Source organism: Leptidea sinapis, chromosome 16 (genome assembly GCF_905404315.1).
Source record: "Leptidea sinapis chromosome 16, ilLepSina1.1, whole genome shotgun sequence".
Classification (NCBI taxonomy): domain Eukaryota; kingdom Metazoa; phylum Arthropoda; class Insecta; order Lepidoptera; family Pieridae; genus Leptidea; species Leptidea sinapis.
In genome coordinates this window covers 633,595-652,282 of record NC_066280.1, presented here as the reverse complement: position 1 = coordinate 652,282, position 18,688 = coordinate 633,595, and the positions used below count along the sequence as shown (strand labels likewise).

The following is an 18,688-nucleotide window of genomic DNA, read 5'->3' as shown; positions in this document are numbered from 1 at the left end:
GCTATAAAATAATCACAATCTATTCCCAGGCTGTCCGATCATTTAGATATTCAGCAGTGGAGTAATAGGATTTACGACAGAGCCATTTTTTTATAAAACATTTAAATTTATTTATAGATAATGCCTGAACAGTGGCTGGGACTTTATTGTAGAAGTGTATGCATTTACCCTTAAAGCTATTATGTATCTTATGAAGCCTACTAGAATTAGTTACAAGCAATTGTGTTGATTAACACATTAGTAAATAATGAATTTTCTACCCGCATATTTATACGTTATAATTGACGCAAGTTTTTTTTGCCCAGTTTTTACAATAATCCGTATTTTGTATTAGTTGTCTCTAGAAGTATTTGTATATATAACTTCCGTATTATATCAAGTTGCTCGCACAACCCGCTACAAAGGTTTTCTTCCACCTAGCAGACCTTTCTTCCACGTGCAAGCCAACTATTATTATACCACACAACCTTCCTTGCGCGGTGATACGACAAAGGTTCTCATACTTTCAAAAAAAGACGTACTCATTTTTTTTTTTTTTTTTTTTTATTTGGAAAAGCAAACAACTACAACTTACAAAGCAGATACATAAAGAAATAACAATTAAGTCTAATAAAATTGTAGTCAGATACGCTATCCACATCTTACTATGAAAAACTTTGAGGTATGGCGGTCCTCCACAGTGCGGTTTTCAAGGAGCTTTCTTCCTCGTACCACGAAGCTGTGGAATGAGCTTCCTTGTGCGGTGTTTCCGGGACGATACGACATGGGTACCTTCAAGAAAAGCGCGTACACCTTCCTTAAAGGCCGGCAACGCTCTTGTGATTCCTCTGGTGTTGCAGGAGAGTGTGGGCGGCGGTGATCACTTAACACCAGGTGACCCGTACGCTCGTTTGTCCTCCTATTCCATAAAAAAAAGGGTATTCAATGTTAGGTACAAAAAGAAATGTTTAATTTATAAAAATCAAACAATTAATAAACACAAAAAGGAAAACAAAAGAAATAATTATCTACACAAATCTACACTAAATTACGACTATATATACAATGATATTAACCTAAAGTACTTATGATGGTTAGTAGGTATTTAAAAGAATATATGTAAATAAATCAAATATTATCCAGTATTTTTTTTTTAATTTGGCACTTGAACTGGCTCTCGGATAAATGGAAAATGTCAACACTAATGAATTCTTTGTTGTAATTGTCAACTAATTCATGCAGAGGTGATCTTATTCCTGCATTAGTACGAAATTTACGAGTTGCAAAAAGTTTACGATTACACAGTCCTCGGATATGGGATGTTCTAGGAATAACATAATTTAATTTGTTGGTCAATTCTGTACAATCAAATTTGCTATGTGTAATGCCGTGCAGAAACATACATTGAAGAAGTTTGCGCCTTGATTGAAGGGATAGTAGTTTATAATTATCTATCAAATCTGCGTACGACATATTGTAATTGCCATAGCATCTGTAACTCATGGATCTTAAGAATTTACGTTGGAAATTTTCTATCATTTCGTAATACTTTTTATAAAGAGGGTGCCAAATAGGAACGGCATATTCCAATTGGGAACGTACAAGGGATTTATATAAATGTAAAAAAGTATAGGGCTTCTTAAAGTCAATGGATGTTCTCATGATAAATCCATACATTTTGAAAGCAGTGTTAACAATTTTGTCAATATGAAGATTTAAGTGTAATTTATTATCCAAGATCCCCTAACAGATAAAACTTTACTCAATGTAACATTACAAAGAGAATAATTATAATTAATAATGCATTTTTTTTTGAAAAGTTGATAGAATTACATTTATGTAGGCTTAATGTTAATTTATTCTTTCTGCAATAATTAGATAATCTATTTAGGTCCTGTTGGATTAACTCACAATCGTTGAGGTTTGTAATTGACTTGAATATTTTTAGATTATCAGCATATAGTAAAAATTTACAATTATCAAAACACTGCTTTATGTCATTAATATACATTAATAAACAGGAGAGGTCCAAGTATGAATCCCTGAGGTACGCCAGAAGTGACATCTATACTTTCAGACCTAAATCCATTAATAACTACTTTTTGAGTTCTTTTTGTAATATAAGAAGAAAACCAGCGTAACAAATTACACAGTATACCATTAAAAGCAATTTTACCTAACAAAATTTCATGGTCCACCTTGTCAAATGCCTTCATAAAATCAGTATAAATCACATCTGTTTGAACGTTATTGTCCATATTATTAAATAGAAGATAAGTGAAAATAATTAGGTTGGTAATAGTAGATCGCTTTTTAACAAAACCATGTTGCTCCTCTAAAATTGTACTATGGACAACAGGATAAAGTTCATTATGAACAAGTCGTTCGTCTTTTGAGAACTACACGGAATTGACTCGGTGGCGGTCAAAGAGTATAAGAGTATAAGTATATAAATATATAAGTATATAGGGAAAAGAGAGCCCTCTCGACGCATTATGAGCTGTCTATTTGAAAACTAGCGCCATCTGGAGATTGGCCCTGAAAATAACTATTATAAGCTCCAAATTATAAATCCTTTTTTCGAGGGTAGGTGTGAAAAAAGTTAACACTGTTTTTAAAGAGCTCCGTATTTTCAATCATCATAAAATTAAAAAATAGTAATTTTATACCATTATTTTAGTAGATTTAGTGTTAAGTGTGATAAATGTGATAAATAGTACCCACCAGACAGTACTTATTCTCCTAGTGAAATTCAATTAAGTTCACTTCTTTTATATCCCTTTGTTCCGATCACTACGTATTACCAGTCATCATGGATGCATTAAAAGACTCGCTCAACGCCTTGGCTGAAATGTTCGAACAGAAGATGAGCGAGTTCCAGCAGGGCCTAGATAATGGACCCATTACAAACACATCCTTGGCTGCAGAGTTTAACAGCTTCAGGACCTTTGTGCTCTCTGCCATGAATACTTTGCAGAGACAGGTGGAGTTCCTTGGTATAGAGGTTGATCGTCTGGAGATGCGTAGAAGGCGCAAAATGCTACTAGTGCACGGAGTCAGCGAAGATAAGTCGGAAGATGTTACTTCACGTGTTTGTAAAGTAGTAGGGGAACATCTTGGTGTGACTGGATTCTCTGTTGCTTCCATCAAGTCATCCCATCGCTTAGGACGTCCTTCCGAAAAGAAACCTCGTCCTATAGTGGTAAAGTTTGCGGATGTAGCATTGCGGGATAAGGTTTGGTTCTCCAAAACTGGATTTAAGGGCAGCGGTTTAACTGTGTCAGAGTGTTTAACAAAGAGTCGTCATAACTTATTTATGGAGGCAAGGCAGAGATTCGGCATAAACAAGTGCTGGACAAGGGATGGATGCATCCATATTATAGCCCCAGATGGTTCACATCACCGAGTTGAGTGGAAAGCTGACCTACACAGCATACCACAGACATCTAAACAGACATCTAAGCCTCTGACTTAGTGTACTGCCAGTCTCACCTCCAGGTCCAAAAGAACGGTCAAAAATAAGTAATAGGTATCATTAATCTGTAAGTATTTTAAGGTAATGTAACCTTTAAATAACTTGTACAATTCATAGGTTTAGTTAACTGTAAGCTTTTTGTAACTTCTAATTACCTATGTCACTACCACAAAGCCTAAGCTATCCTAGTATGAATCTTTATGTTATGTATATGAATTAAACTATTTTTTATTTAGTATTTATAACTTATTACAAAATTTCATTACCATCCTGTGTTGATAATTAAGATAATACATAAAGAATGCATATACCTAACTTGTAATGCCCCACATTGTAACATTTGTGTTATAGTTTAATAGTTTGGTAACAAGCCTGCAGTAATCATTTACCTCCTGTTCTGTTTTTTAATACCAAAAATAAAATCGAACATCTTATTACTATTAAATGCTATTTATTAAACATTTTAAATAAACAATTTTCCATAAAATTTGATAATTTGATATTACTAAATGCAGCTTATATTTCAAACATTTTCAATTGTTACACAGTATAAATGTAATGTACATAATTATCAGATTTATATTGCCTATGCTATTTCTCTCCTGTGTATAATATATTTGATACTAGAAAATGAAAACTGTAGTTGTTACATAATAGGTACCTATTAAATTACCATTGTTATTTGTGTAGACTGTAGTGTCTTGTGTGACTGGCAGATGTACGTGACAACTGTCATCTAATGACAGCTGTGACATTTGACATACCAGCCGCAGACTAAATAACTGCTTTGGATACAAGGCTTTTGGTCATCACTGCGCTTGCATTTATAGATTATTAGAATTAGATTATAGAATTACATGATTAGTAAGCTAAGTTATTGAAGCTGTAAGATAGCGCCACTTATTATTTTATTATTTATTTTTCTCACCCTTAATGTGGGTCTAAAGGTATTAAAAATATTATGTTTTAATTATTGCATCATGTTTTCACCGTAAATAAAGTTTGTACAGCATAAAAATGGAGTACTCAGATGGAGGCGTGCAATCTTTATTTCATTTTTATAATAATTTACGTGGAAGTCTTTCTCAAAACAGCTTCATAGATATAGTTTATATTATTTTTATTCTTTTAATTTGTATATGTACTTCATTTTTATTATTGTAATTTTTTGTTTTTAGTCCTCTAAGTTATCTATTTAATACCTACCTATGTTTTTTGAGGGTTTTGAGATAAATAGTTTATTTTTGCTAAAAGGAAAAAAAAGGTTACTTTTTCATTTTTGATTGTTTTTACTTTATCTTTTATTTTTATTTTTTTATTTTATTATTATTTGTTTTAAGAAGTGAATTAATCTCTCCTTGCAACTGGCGGGTGGGTTCGGTAATCATTTAATTTAATTTAATTATTTTTGTATATTATTTTTTAGTTTAGGAAACTCGTTGCAGGTATACTTTTGGATATTATTTTATATAGGATTATTTTTTGTGTAATAGTATAAGTAGTAATATACAGTAGATAATTTTTACATATTATCAAGATTCAAAATGTCACATAACTCTAGCCTTGATGATTTTCAGTCTATAGTCTCTTCTGGTTCTAGTGGTGAAGAAAGTTTTCAAAGTGTATCTTATATTCCTATTGAAGTTGCTCTCAGTAATCACTTCTCCGACACACAGAAAAACTTTAATACAGTTCACCTAAATTCACAAAGCATTCCTGCACATTATCTTGACCTTCAGGCGTCGTTTGATTCTAGCAATGTTTATGCCGTACTTATTTCTGAGTCGTGGCTTAAGCCTAGCCTCCCTTCTTCCTCTTACTACCTTCCAGGCTACCACCTCCTTCGCAACGACCGTGTGGGTAGAGTTGGTGGCGGCGTTGCAATCTATCTTCGATCTTACCTTCCGTTTTCAATCATAAGTTCTTCTAGTGATTCCTTGTCAAAGAATGAAGTTTAGTATCTTCTTGTTGAAGTTATCCTTTCACATACAAAAATCCTTCTTGGAGTATTCTACAGTCCTTCACTTAATGTCGATTATTTCTCTTCCTTTGATCATATCCTCGAGAAATTTGTACCACTATATGATCACTTGATTTTGATGGGTGATTTTAATACCTGTCTTCTTAAAGATGACCATCGTTCAAAAAAGCTTTTGTCCGTTACTGATTCCTACAATCTCCATATCCTTCCTCTTACAGCCACCCACTTCTTTCCTCACTCCACTCCGTCTCTTCTTGACCTCATCATAGTCTCTAAGCCCGAGTATGTAAACTCGCATGGGCAATGCTCTGCGGATGCTTTTTCCTTCCATGATCTCATTTTTCTCTCCTATAAAGTACGCCCCCCTAAACGTAAACCCCATATACTGATGCAGCAAAATTTTTCTGGGATGGATATGCAACGTCTTTCTATAGACGCACAAACTATTGATTGGGATATCATTTTTAATTCTAATAGTATCAATGATAAAGTTGATATTTTTAATTCTTTGTTAATACAGCTGTATGATAAGCATGCGCCAGTTAAACCCGTGAAGATAAAGCATTTACCTGCTCCTTGGCTTACTGATGATATTAAAAAACTGCAAACTTCTAAAAATCGAGCTAAATCTATTTATAAGCAGAATAACTCTGATCTTAAATGGGAAAAGTATATAAGATTAAGGAATCAAAAACGCTTAAATCCCTATCCTTAATCCCAACCCCTGATTTTCCACCGTTCAACTTCTCTCCCTTCACTGATTCTGACGTTAAAAAAAACATTTTGTCTGTTACATCTAAGGCCGTTGGTAGTGATTGCATTAGTCGTAATATGATCCTTCCTATCATAGATATCCTAGTTCCTACAATCTCCCATATTCTTAATTTTTCTATAACGTCTGGCCAATTTCCTGTAGCCTGGAAAGACGCTAATGTTATTCCAATACCTAAAATTTCTAAACCACTTAATCTTTCTGACTATCGCCCCATATCTATACTACCTATTCTTTCCAAGGTTCTTGAACGCTTAGTCCATCAACAATTCTCTATATTTATTAATAAGCACAGTGTTCTTAACCCTCTCCAATCTGGTTTTCGTCCAGGACATAGTACAACTACTGCACTTATAAAAATTACCGATGATATCCGATCTGGCATGGATAAGCAACAGCTCACAATACTGACACTACTCGACTTCAGTAATGCCTTCTGCACTGTTGACTTTGATATTTTGCTGAGCATGTTGAGTTCCATTAACGTATCTCCAACAGTGATAGGGTGGTTTCGAAGCTATTTACGTGGGCGTCGACAAAGGACTAAGATTGATGATGACACTTCAACCTGGTCTAACCTTTCCGCTGGAGTTCCACAAGGCGGTGTACTATCTCCTCTTCTTTTTGCAATTTTTATTAACTCTATAACTAAAAATTTAACTTCCTGGTATCATATGTATGCAGACGATCTCCAGATATACTCACAATCTTCTATCGAGGGTCTGCCTTTAGCTATTAAAAACACTAACAAAGACTTAACTACAATCGTGGAATGGAGTACTGCCCATGGACTAAAAGTGAATCCGTCGAAAACTCAATGTATTATTGTTGGTAGCTCACAACTAACCCATAAAATTGAGTGGGGTAATCTACCTCCCACTTGTGTAGGTGGAACTCTTATTCCTTTTAGCTGCTCTGTCAAGAGCTTGGGCGTATTCATTGATCGGAATTTGTCTTGGCACCATCAATTAAAAGAAGTTAGTAGGAAGCTCTATGCTGCCTCTCACTCATTAAAAAAACTCCAAAATTTTCTTCCTATTCCCACGAAAACTTTACTCGCTCAATCCCTTCTCCTGTCCATTCTTGACTACGCTGACATTTCATATGTCGATTTAACCGAACTTCAGTTGGATAAGCTTGAACGATTGCAGAACATGTGTATTCGTTTTATATTTGGACTACGTAAGTATGACCACGTGTCTGAATTTCGCAAAAAGCTCAAATGGCTCCCTATCCGCTTGCGTAGAAATTCCCATATACTTATACATCTGTATCGTGTCCTATTTGATCCTAAAACTCCTATATATCTCAAGGAAAAATTTTCAGCATTAAGTTCTCACCAACTATATCTTCGGTCTGTCCATAATCTCTTGCTTTGTACACCTGTTCATAAAACATCCTTTTTCAACAATTCATTTGCTGTGCAAGCTGTTAACCTATGGAATTCTCTTCCCTCTGAAATCAGAAAGGCTCAAACTCTCCAATCTTTCAAAACAATGCTCCATAATTATTATTTATTACTGTGACAATTTCAATACTAGTTCTTTTCTTGGAATTATTTACTGTATGTTTAAATTATATGCATATCGATAACACCACCTACTGTTATCTTTTCAACTATAACTGATTATTTATAGGTTGCCTGGTAGAAATCGCTCTTAAGCGATAAGGCCGCCTATTGCTTTTTGTAGTCTCGATTTTTGTTATTTTTCATTATTTTGTGGTATGCAATAAAGATATATTTCATTTCATTTCATTTCATAAAATTCATTTTTAATGTTGTGACGCAATTAAATAACTAACTGTACTTTTTAATGTAGGAATTGCAATTTTTTACCATGTTGAAATTGCGTGTAGAGTTAGTTATTTAATTTTGTCACAACATAGAACATAGAGGATTGATTTAGTATGCAAAATGGAACACGAGAGCTACATACATGCGCAAACGCTAGAACTAGCCGCCATTTTATGACCAGTGGGCAGTGACACAATTAAAGAAAAGTTGAAAGGTTTCAAAGCGAGTGACAGCTGACAAAGCTTTCATTTTCGGGCCAACTAACAGATGACACTACAGTCTTCTGAAAACGTCACTTTAAGGCGTCTGTCCCACCCTTGGTGGCGGTGATCACACAACATCAGGTGACCCGACGCTAGCTTGTCCTCCTCTTTATTGTATACATTACTTCCGCAGGCAGTTTGCAATAGGCACTTTTGGTTGGCGATCTTTGAGGAGTACTTATGTCTGGCCCTGACGTTACAAGATAGGTGTGGTTTGTATACTTAAATAGTTGGATCTCGCAATCGCACTCAAATATCGAACTGCTCATAAACAGACTACGTCACAAAGTAAGATTCAAAACTGTACTGGCTACTACATTTTTATCATCATCATCATCAGCCAGAAGACGTCCACTGCTGGACAAAGGCCTCCCCCAAATATTTCCACGATGATCGGTCCTGCGCTGCCCTCATCCAACGTATTCCGGCCATTTTGACCAGATCGTCAGTCCATCTTGTGGGGGGCCTACCAACACTGCGTCTTCCGGTACGTGGTCGACATTCGAAGACTATGTGCTCCTGCCACTTTAATTTCGCAATCATTTGGGCTATGTCGATGACTTTGGTTCTCCTACGGATCTCCACATTTCTGATTCAATCTCGCAGGAAACTCCGAACATAGCCCTCTCCATTTTTAAATTTTTTCCTTTTCTTAAAATAAAAAAATTCTCACGTTGTTGGTTACGTCATGTCGGTAGAAATTAGCAATATGCTGAAAATCGTGCATCATGCCGGGATCAAAATATTTCTAATTAAAAAAGGAGACATCCCTGATACAGAAGCGCATGCTAAAGGTGTTTGGGGATTCATAAAAGGACTAATAAAAATTATTTTTTGATAATATGATGTCACTAATCGACAAATGTCGTAACTGTATATCAGTAGCCATTCACTTCATCCACTTTGCTATACATACGTATAGTAAAGTGGATGATAAATTTACGAATAACTCAATAACGCGCCAACTGAATTCGATGATTCTTTTTTTATTGGAAAGCATATACTTCAAAGATAGTTTGGTGAGAGTTAAGTTAGGTTCTGATTACGGAATCCATGACAAAGTAACGGAACACTGTCTGTAATCAAATTGCAAAGTACTAACGTTCATTGTTGCATTGAAAATTTTTGTATATTTACACATATTTAGACAAATTGTTAGGTAGTGTACTTTAAATTCACTAAAAATCATAAAATAAATAATATTTTAGCAAAAAAACAACCGCCTTCAAACACACTAATCCAAAACAATAGATATAATGTGCACTTAAAAGTATAAAGATAATTGCGTATTTTTATACAATCTAATTAATTCATCTTATTCTAGTTACGATTATTGTAATTTTTGGAGTCGGTGTCATCCAAGATAGGGTTGTTACTACATACATAGTTATAGGTGAGATGTGCTTGAGTCGTGAGGAGGCGAGAGGCGAGAGCGGGTTGCAGCGGACGGATACCGATTCCAAAAATAACAATAATCGTAACTAGAATTAGATTAATTAATTAGATTGTATAAAAATACGCAATTATTTTTATACTTTTTAGTGCACATTATATCTATTGTTTTGGAATAGTGTTTTTGAAGGCGGTTGGTTTTTTTACACGATATAATTGCAAACTATTAAAATTTATATTTCTAATATTTTTTAAAACTAAACTTTTTCAATCATCAGCGGTAGGGTTAGAGGGCAAGAAGAAAGCGTTTCCATGTCTGCCAGAAGATCGCCGGTCAGATGGCTCCGAATGTTTGGAGTGGCTGAACAACCTCAGATTCTATCTCAAGTCGTTGCCACACGACCCTGGAGTTGATAACACAACTTGTTATGCAATACATTGGAAAGCTCTACGATCAGGTGAGTCCTATGATATGTCAGATTTTTTTTTATGTTAATAAGGGCGAGACGAGCCGGACGTTCAGCTGTAAGTAATTGATGTGTCCTGCCCATTACAAAACGGTGCTGCTCTGGATTCTTGAAAAATCTTAAATTCTGAGCCGCACTACAATTATTGCGCTCGTCACCTTGAGACATAAGATGTTAAGTCTCATTTGCCCAGTAATATCACTACCTACGGCGCCCCTTCAGAACGAGACGCAATAATGGTAACACATTACTGATTCATGGCGGAAATAGGCGCCATTGTAGTACCCATATTCTAGCCGGCATCCTGTGCAAAGGAGCCTCTCACTGGTGTGATTATTGTATTTCTCCAAAGCTTTTTATTTCTACATCGTCTACATTATAGTATAGTAATACTGTTTAGACCAATCTTTTGATCAATAGGTGTTGTAATAATAATAACAATAAATAAATAAATTAAAGTTTATTTTCAGATAAGTGTTATCCACAGTATGTTAGTAGAAACAGAGATCTCATAACTATGTTTGTAAATCCTAGTTAACTTGAAAAAGTTGTGAGACCCCTGTAATACCAAGTCGTTCAATTTATTCAGGCCTTTAAAGGGTCCTTGTGTCGTAAGTTATTACGTAATTAGCTTACTAGGCACCATCTTATAGTGATCATATTAATATTAAAACTAAAGTTTTCATTTATTTTTATTGGTGAGACATGAAATAAGAGATATAAATTGATTTTTTCATGTAAATATTTATCATTTCAGATGTCACGCCAACGGACTGCTTTGATTGGAGCGAAACAAAAACTCATTGGTATGGTGGTGGCCAATCGCTTAACTTAACTTGGCCATTAGATTCAGGAACCCTCGATTTCACCCCATTTATAACTGGAGATATGCAGAAACAGCAGCTAGGAAATGTTCTCACACGATATCTGATAAACTCTAAGGGAGCCGCCATTATCATTAACGATGACACACCTCTGCATATATCTGTGAATAATGGAAGAAGGCAAATATGTATCAAAGCTGAATATGATGGTTTTGCTTTTGCCAACAAGTTGACAGAATTTGCTGAAATGAAATATAACATATGCACTTCCGTTGATATGAAGTCTTTACATTCCTCTATCCATAGTCATAGAAGAGCTCCTTTGTGGGATGGGCTAAAACCAGCTGACATGCTATCTCTAGAGTCTCTCATATCAGAACCTGTTTGGCAAATAGCTCCTCGCTTCAAACACGAACTAAGAGCTGAAACAATTTCTAAATATACTGAAGATGTCATTGATTTGGGATTTTTAAAACTAGGCCATGTATTGGTAAATGAATTTTGGCAGAATGAAATTGGTGATCTAAGTATAGATATGAATCGGTTTCTAACGTTAAATTCAACTGTTGATAAGTTACACAGAAGAGGATTTAAAGTAGCTTTTACACTTCAACCTTATATAAGTACAGAAAGTGTTAACTTTGCTGAAACTGTCCAGAAAAGATTGCTTATAACTGAACGTAATGGCGATAGAAGAATACCAGCTCTTACACGTTTTAAGTCTTTAGACAGTGCAGGGGTGTTAGATGTGACTGACCCAAGAGCTAAAGCCTGGATACTAGAAAAATTGCAAATGGTCATAGATGAACATCATATTGATGCATTTTATTTTGATTTAGGCACAGCATACGATATGCCACATTACTACCGGTGTGAAAAACGTCTCATAAATCCTGATCAGTATAAGACTGCGTTTGTAAAATCATTTGAAAGGACTTTAAATATAATAGGTGTTTCGTCTGCAATCAGTTTGCCGAGACCTCCCATCTTTGTTTCTTTACCACCATTTGAGTCCTCTTGGGACGCTTTAAGAACAGTTATTCCTACCATGTTAACGTACGGTGTTAACGGATATCCTTTTATTATGCCGGGGGCAGTGGGTGGTGATATATATTGGCCCGGAAGTGAACAATTTCTTCCATCAGCGAAAGGATCTCTTGACTCGAATGCAACTAACTCGACTCAAGAAAATGGTATAGCCTTACCAGAGAAAGAGTTGTACATGAGATGGTTACAAATGGCGACATTTTTGCCAGTAATGAAGTTTACTCATCTACCGAGTAAATACAATGACGAGAGAGTGTTAGAAATGGCCAAGAATCTAACTTTACTGAGGCAAAAATTTGTAAGTATATTTTTTGGTACAAACTAGTAAAGAATGAGAAATATATTACATTGAATTATCACATTCATATTATACTTATATGTATATTATATAGATTAATAACATTTTTTTTTAATGGAATAGGAGGACAAACGAGCGTACGGGTCACCTGGTGTTAAGTGATCACCGCTGCCCACATTCTCTTGCAACACCAGAGGAATCACAAGAGCGTTGCCGGCCTTTAATAGAATTATTATGAGAGCAAATTTTAAAGAAATAAACAACTGTTTTGTTTTTTGTTTCAACTGTTGCCTTTCAATATAATCTTATTATAATCTATATTATAATCTAGGATTGCTCTTCCTTAGAAACATGCTCTCAAAATTTGGGACATTATAATAATTATTTAGTATTTTGTATGTTTCAATTAGATCGCCTCTTTCTCGTCTGCTTTTGAGGGTGCTGAGTCCAAGCTGTGTAAGTCTTTGTTCATATGTAAGATTTTTCAGTTCCCTAGGCAACTTAGTGGCTCGCCTCTGTACCCTTTCCAACAATTCTATATCCTTAACGAAATATGGATTCCAGACCTGAAATGAATACTCCAGTAATGGTCTGATATAAGTTTTATAGATTTTTAGAAATGTTTTCTTGGTAATGTTGAAGAATGCTTTTCTGATTAGGTACAGGATTGAGTTGGCTTTCTTCACAGTAGCCACAATGTGTGCTTCCCATTTGAGATCATTGCTTAAGATCACTCCTAGGTCTTTTTGTGTATCAACCGCTTTTAGTTGCTTATTGTCTAACCAATATGATACTCGGGGATTATTTTTTCCAATATGTAGAACAGTGGTTTTGTTGACATTCAGTGAAAGTAACGATTCCTTTTTCCAGTATTCAATAGCTTTTAAATTTTGTTGTATATCACCCTGTTGATGTATAGGGTTCCCAAAGAACTTGGTGTCATCCGCGAATAATGAAAATGGGAGACTTATAACATTTTGCAAGTCAGTTAAGAATAATGTGAATAATATTGGTCCCAGTACAGAGCCTTGTGGTACACCGCACCGACATGAAGGCTAAATTTTATTGGATCGAAAATTATTAAAAGAACAGCTAGAGACTTCTTGCGCCCGCTCTTCTCAGATCTGAGGAATTAATTTCCGAATAAGTGGAAAAGTCAAAAGACTTTCAAACAGTGATTTCATATCCTATTTTGAATTAAAAGTATTTGAATTTGAATATACGACTGAAAAACGAATGCTGAAATGGTTTGGACACGTGGAGCGAATGACTGAAGAAAGAATGACGCATCAAATATATAAGGCAAGTGTGTGTGGGCAAGTCGGTCGCGGGAAACCTCGTTGAACATTCGTCGACCAAATTGGGGACGTTTTGAGAAAAAGAGAGGTCCGAAGCACCCGCAACCGGCGAGCATGTATGAAAAGAGTACTGAATGTAGAGTAAGCGCGTGAGGTTTGTAAGGATAAATTCATCTTTATTATACTATGAGATTGATGATATTATTGCAAAAGTTTTTTATGGTAACAGAAGGCATTAATAAATGTATTATTGTTGTTTTCATTACGTCCAGGTAACACCACTGTTGTTGAAGTACAAGCGGGAGGCTCTGGAGGAAGGCTTGCCGCTGATTCGTCCTCTGTGGCTGGTGGCGGATGGAGACCCCACGCTGCTTGTGAAAGATGAGTTCGCTATTGGTGATGAGATTGTGGTGGCCCCGGTGCTGCATCAAGGACAGACAACTAGAGAAGGTGAACCGCAGTTTATTAATTACTATTTAACTATTGAATTACTAATATTTCGTAATCGATTTATTGAATTGACTCAATCGATAGCGCAATACTACTAGAAACATAGGGGTCGGGGCTTTACATCATTTACGGCCGTTCCCAATATTCAGTCTATCTCTTACTTGAGATAAAAATCGATACTATCGTTGACTTTTCTGTCCCAATAAACTTATCGACGGTAACTCACCTAATCCGTACACACTGTCTGTCAATGGGCCGACGTGTAGCTTACCAGCGATAGAAGTTTGTATGGAAATTGCAATTCACGCGTCCCTATATAAGGCGATAAGAATGACTTATCGGGTATATTGGGACAGCTTCAGATTATTGACAGCTAATTACTGACAGTAAAAGGTAGTAATTTATCGCTATCTGTAGATAGTATATTGGGAAAGGCCGTTATACGTCTAGATAGACTGTGACAGCTGTGAAAATGTCGAAAAAAAGAACTAATCTCTATTTTGAGAAATTCACACACACTAACACAAAGTGTCATACAAATCGCGAGTGTAAGACGTAGCTTGTACGCACACTAAACTAATATTCCTGGCCTGTTTTAATCGGTTCTCTATCAGAAAGAGACTCTAGACGTATAAATTATCTAAGATCGGGGCATATTAAGACTTTTTAAGAATATTAATCGGGTTTTGAATGTTGGTCTCCTCCCAAACAATCACATTACTTTGTGGCTGATGCATATTTGATCAGTAATCTGACTGAACTTTCTAAATCTTTAAATGAAATTGTTTTAAATCGAATTTGAAAATTTATTATAGACATTGTAAACTTGATTAATTCTGTTTGTTCTAGTGTATCTCCCGACCGGCTTGTGGCAGGATGGTATAGATGGCTCCTTGAGAAAAGGGAATCGTTGGATGCACGAGTACAAAGTACCGACCGATCGTGTAGCTTACTTCCTCAGGAAGCCTGATGATATGAGATTCAGATGAATAATGCAGCATTCCAAAATTGCATGTTGACTACATCAATATATCATCTCACTAAGTAGAGTCGATAATGTCATTTTAGACACTTTAATAATATAACCATAGATTACGGATTGGTTTCGCTGCGTTCCAACTAGATACCGCACTACCTAAGAACAAAAAGCTTTTTTATTAATATTAGATGCTTGTAGCGTGGCATCTTGACACTTAACGGCATCTTTCAAATTTAGTAACATACGCTTCGTGTGGTTTTACATTGAAATTAATAAATTACAAAGTACTCACTGATGATATGTGATCCCAGTGTATTTCTCAGTCCTTAATTATTAGCAAAGTTCAACAGAACAAAAGAACATGTGGCATGTCAACGTCACACATTGCTCGAGACTGGCTCGAGTACGCCAGCTTGGGCGTAATATTAGTTGATGCACTTTGCGACTACGCCTTCGGTATGTAGTTGGAGCGCAGCGGAGACCAATCCTTAATATAAGAATACAATATTGATTTATATACATTTGATACCTTGAAATTTTAAAACGATAATGTGCGTGTCTTAATACTGAATTTTGCAATTATTTATTCAACTTTGTATTGGTTCTTATCTATTTCATGTACGAATCAATTTTTTTGTAATGATCATCATAGTACAGATACTTCTGATAACGTATATATATATGTAGTCAAAGTCAAAGTAAAAAAATCTTTATTTACTGTAAAACTTTATAAGTTATGTAGTGCAAGTCAGGATGAAGTACAAAAGTTACAATAGCATTCAAATGAGTATAACAATATTCATTAACAAAATTTAGAACATTAATCCCAACTATCTTTATCATTCAAATAATCTTTTACATTATAATAGGCCCAAGATGTTAATTTATTTTTTACGACACATTTAAATTTTTTAATATATATATATATTAAACCGTATATTGATATCAAAAAAATAAGTTACAATTGTAATTAGTCATTACTTTCATTTACGTGACTATTTACTATGTTGCTAACTGGTGTCAATATAAAATCTGTCTTTATGACATATGAGACTATACTAATAACTTATTATATCACTTGTGTAACTAACAGCATGTTATTATAAAGATTTTGAATGTTGTATCAGAGCTGACTAGCACTAAATACTCTTTATAAATTGATATGTGTTAAGTATAGTATTTTGCTATGTATATATACTTAATATATAGCAAATTTTGTTTATCCATTGCCAAAAGAGTTGTGATTATATAATGTTGTCATTTATATATATAACTAACAGATCCCGCCGGGCGAATTTAAAAGGTAGGAGCGTTGGAATTTGAAAAAATAAACCAGCTAGGATAAATTTCGCATCCAATAGTGGTAGTTTCATCTCGATACGATCAGTGGTTTAGGCGTGAAAGAGCCTCAAAGAAAGACTATTTTAATTATATATCTAGAAAAATATGTTTTAGTTCGCTCGGTACAATTTCATAAGTAGTATCTACCTGTTTGGACTCAAAGGCCTAGCTTGTCAAAATTGGAAGAAAGGAAATGATTCTAGGAAGGTGGAAGATGGCATTACAATTAGATCATCTACAACATTAAGCTTGTACCACATTCATCTTATGCTTTTTATTTGATTCGATTGTACGAATTCAGACATTTTCATATGAAAGCAATTTGGCAGGGTCGTGTATTGATTATACAGGATGTGCCAAAGTTATGGGACATGAAGGAAAAGTACCAACAGAATTGTGCCATATCATATCGAGTATTCACCATAAAATAATAAGAAAATCAACAGGCAGCGGACTCATTAAAAGATTGGCGATTTGCGTAAGACAAGAGGGATCACATTTGAGCATTTAATTAATTAATTTAGAAAAAAATACCCACTCAATTGACTACTTTCTTTTAAAATACTATGTTACTTAAGAAGAGTTATTAGGTTTTGCCCATTCTTTCGATTGGCATTATAAAAGTAGGGATGTTTTTTTTATACATTTCAGTCGGTTCGATTCCCAGGCGAGGCAAGTAATTTTTAGAAAATCTTTGAATGCAGAAGTACAAACTTTTAAAAGTAAAATAAAGTCTTGTTTCAGTAAAAAAGCCTATCTTCGATATTTAAGGTACTTTTCATTCATGTCCCATAACTTTGGCACATCCTGTATGTATGCATTGTTTTTTTTTAAACTCTAGCTTTTATCGGCCTTGTTTTTATGAACTTGGCTCGTCAATGACAAGCTTTAATACGGGTTCAATATAGAGTAAATTGATTTCAATGTAATTACTTCTATATGGCTAAGAAAAGCTCCAATAAGTGCTTATTTTCTTACGCGACTTCCACATATGGAATGACCTTCTACGATTGAGTTCACAACTCGATAGACTTATCCTAATCAATTTTTTTTTGTGTGTTGAACTCTCCAAGAATGTAATTTGGCCATAAATTATGTTACAAATAATAATGCATTTATATTTTTATAACGTAATGTAATCTTGGCATAACCTATATGTATTTATTGATTGAAGTCTATATTAAAATTTTTATATTATTATCTTTACTGCAGGCCTTCCATCTGTCTGGCCACGAATCTTTCAATTTACGCACGGTTTCTTTTGGAAATTCAGTCACTGCACTTTCTAGATATTCCTTCAGAGACTCGTTGTTGGCGTGTCATTTAGAGCAGTTCATGTTTTATAAAATGACCATTATGTTTAGTCCAATTGGTTCGGAACTGTTCGGAGCTGATGATACTCAGCATGAAAATGGATTGTTTTGAGGAAGTTATAATTCCCGCGCTTAAGAAAGACGTCAGTTCCAGGCAGACCACCAATCAAAAGCACCGTTTGAATTCTGACAATTGGTGTTTTAATATTTTAATGTTAATCATTGCGCACTGGCCTGTTTAAATACCACTGGACAAGCTCTTCTATATGTTTGACAGCCATTTTTTTGTGCCTATTTGATGCGCCACTCGCGAGCGTCCAGAGAACTAATTTTGGCGAATAATACAAATGGCTGCAAGAGAAGCGTACAATACTACGAAGTATTTTTGCAATGTGAATTTATTTCGGTCGTTTTCCCTGTTATTTATACTTCAGGACTGAACTTATAAAGTGCACGTTTTTTTTTGTAATTAGTTTTCCTATCGATGTTTGTTTAGCTGCGGTTATCATCACTAGTTTTATTACCGCAGACTCTCGCTACATGGCCAACAGAGCCAAAATGGCGAATATCAAACAGTCACAAAAGCTCTTTGACAGCCGCCAGTCCAGTGGTATATAGTAGAGACGTCATTGTTATCGCGCTATTAAATTTAACTCAATACATCAGGCTATTTAGTACATACCTACCTGTCGGCTAGAGGACGTACATAGTAACATTATTATATATAAGAGAGATGACTGGGACGATTCCCAAATTAGTAAATCTAGTCTTTATTTTTAATAGCAATAATGTTAAGCAAATAAAAATGACCGTATTCCATATTTACACGTTACTATTGTAATTAATTATATAATTACTATTAAGTAATAATGTCAAGGAAGGCTGTGTAAGAATTAATAAATTTATTTAAGAATTATGCCTTTTATTATGTAACTGTTATTATAATAAATAGGCTGCGGTGTATAAATTCAAAGTCAAATAAAGTTTATTCAATTACGCTTACATTAAGTGCTT

General features: G+C 34.9%; 2 protein-coding genes across 5 annotated transcripts in view; both read left to right on the top strand.

Annotated features, from left to right (window-relative positions):
• Positions 1–18,534, top strand: part of LOC126968589 (myogenesis-regulating glycosidase) — a 62,809-nt gene extending 44,275 nt beyond the window's left edge. For all 4 annotated transcript variants that reach the window (XM_050813596.1, XM_050813594.1, XM_050813597.1 and 1 more), the window contains 4 exons: positions 9,936–10,115; positions 10,882–12,293; positions 13,864–14,041; positions 14,891–18,534. In XM_050813596.1, coding sequence (XP_050669553.1) covers positions 9,936–10,115; positions 10,882–12,293; positions 13,864–14,041; positions 14,891–15,030 — 1,910 coding nt within the window. In that variant the 3' untranslated portion in view covers positions 15,031–18,534. The remainder of the gene's footprint in view (positions 1–9,935; positions 10,116–10,881; positions 12,294–13,863; positions 14,042–14,890) is intronic.
• LOC126968606 (uncharacterized) lies at positions 2,532–3,724 on the top strand. Its single transcript, XM_050813633.1, has 2 exons — positions 2,532–3,508; positions 3,572–3,724. The coding sequence occupies exon 1, from the start codon at positions 2,792–2,794 to the stop codon at positions 3,452–3,454; it is 663 nt and encodes a 220-aa protein (XP_050669590.1). The 5' UTR covers positions 2,532–2,791; the 3' UTR covers positions 3,455–3,508; positions 3,572–3,724.
• Positions 18,535–18,688: the final 154 nt, after the last annotated feature.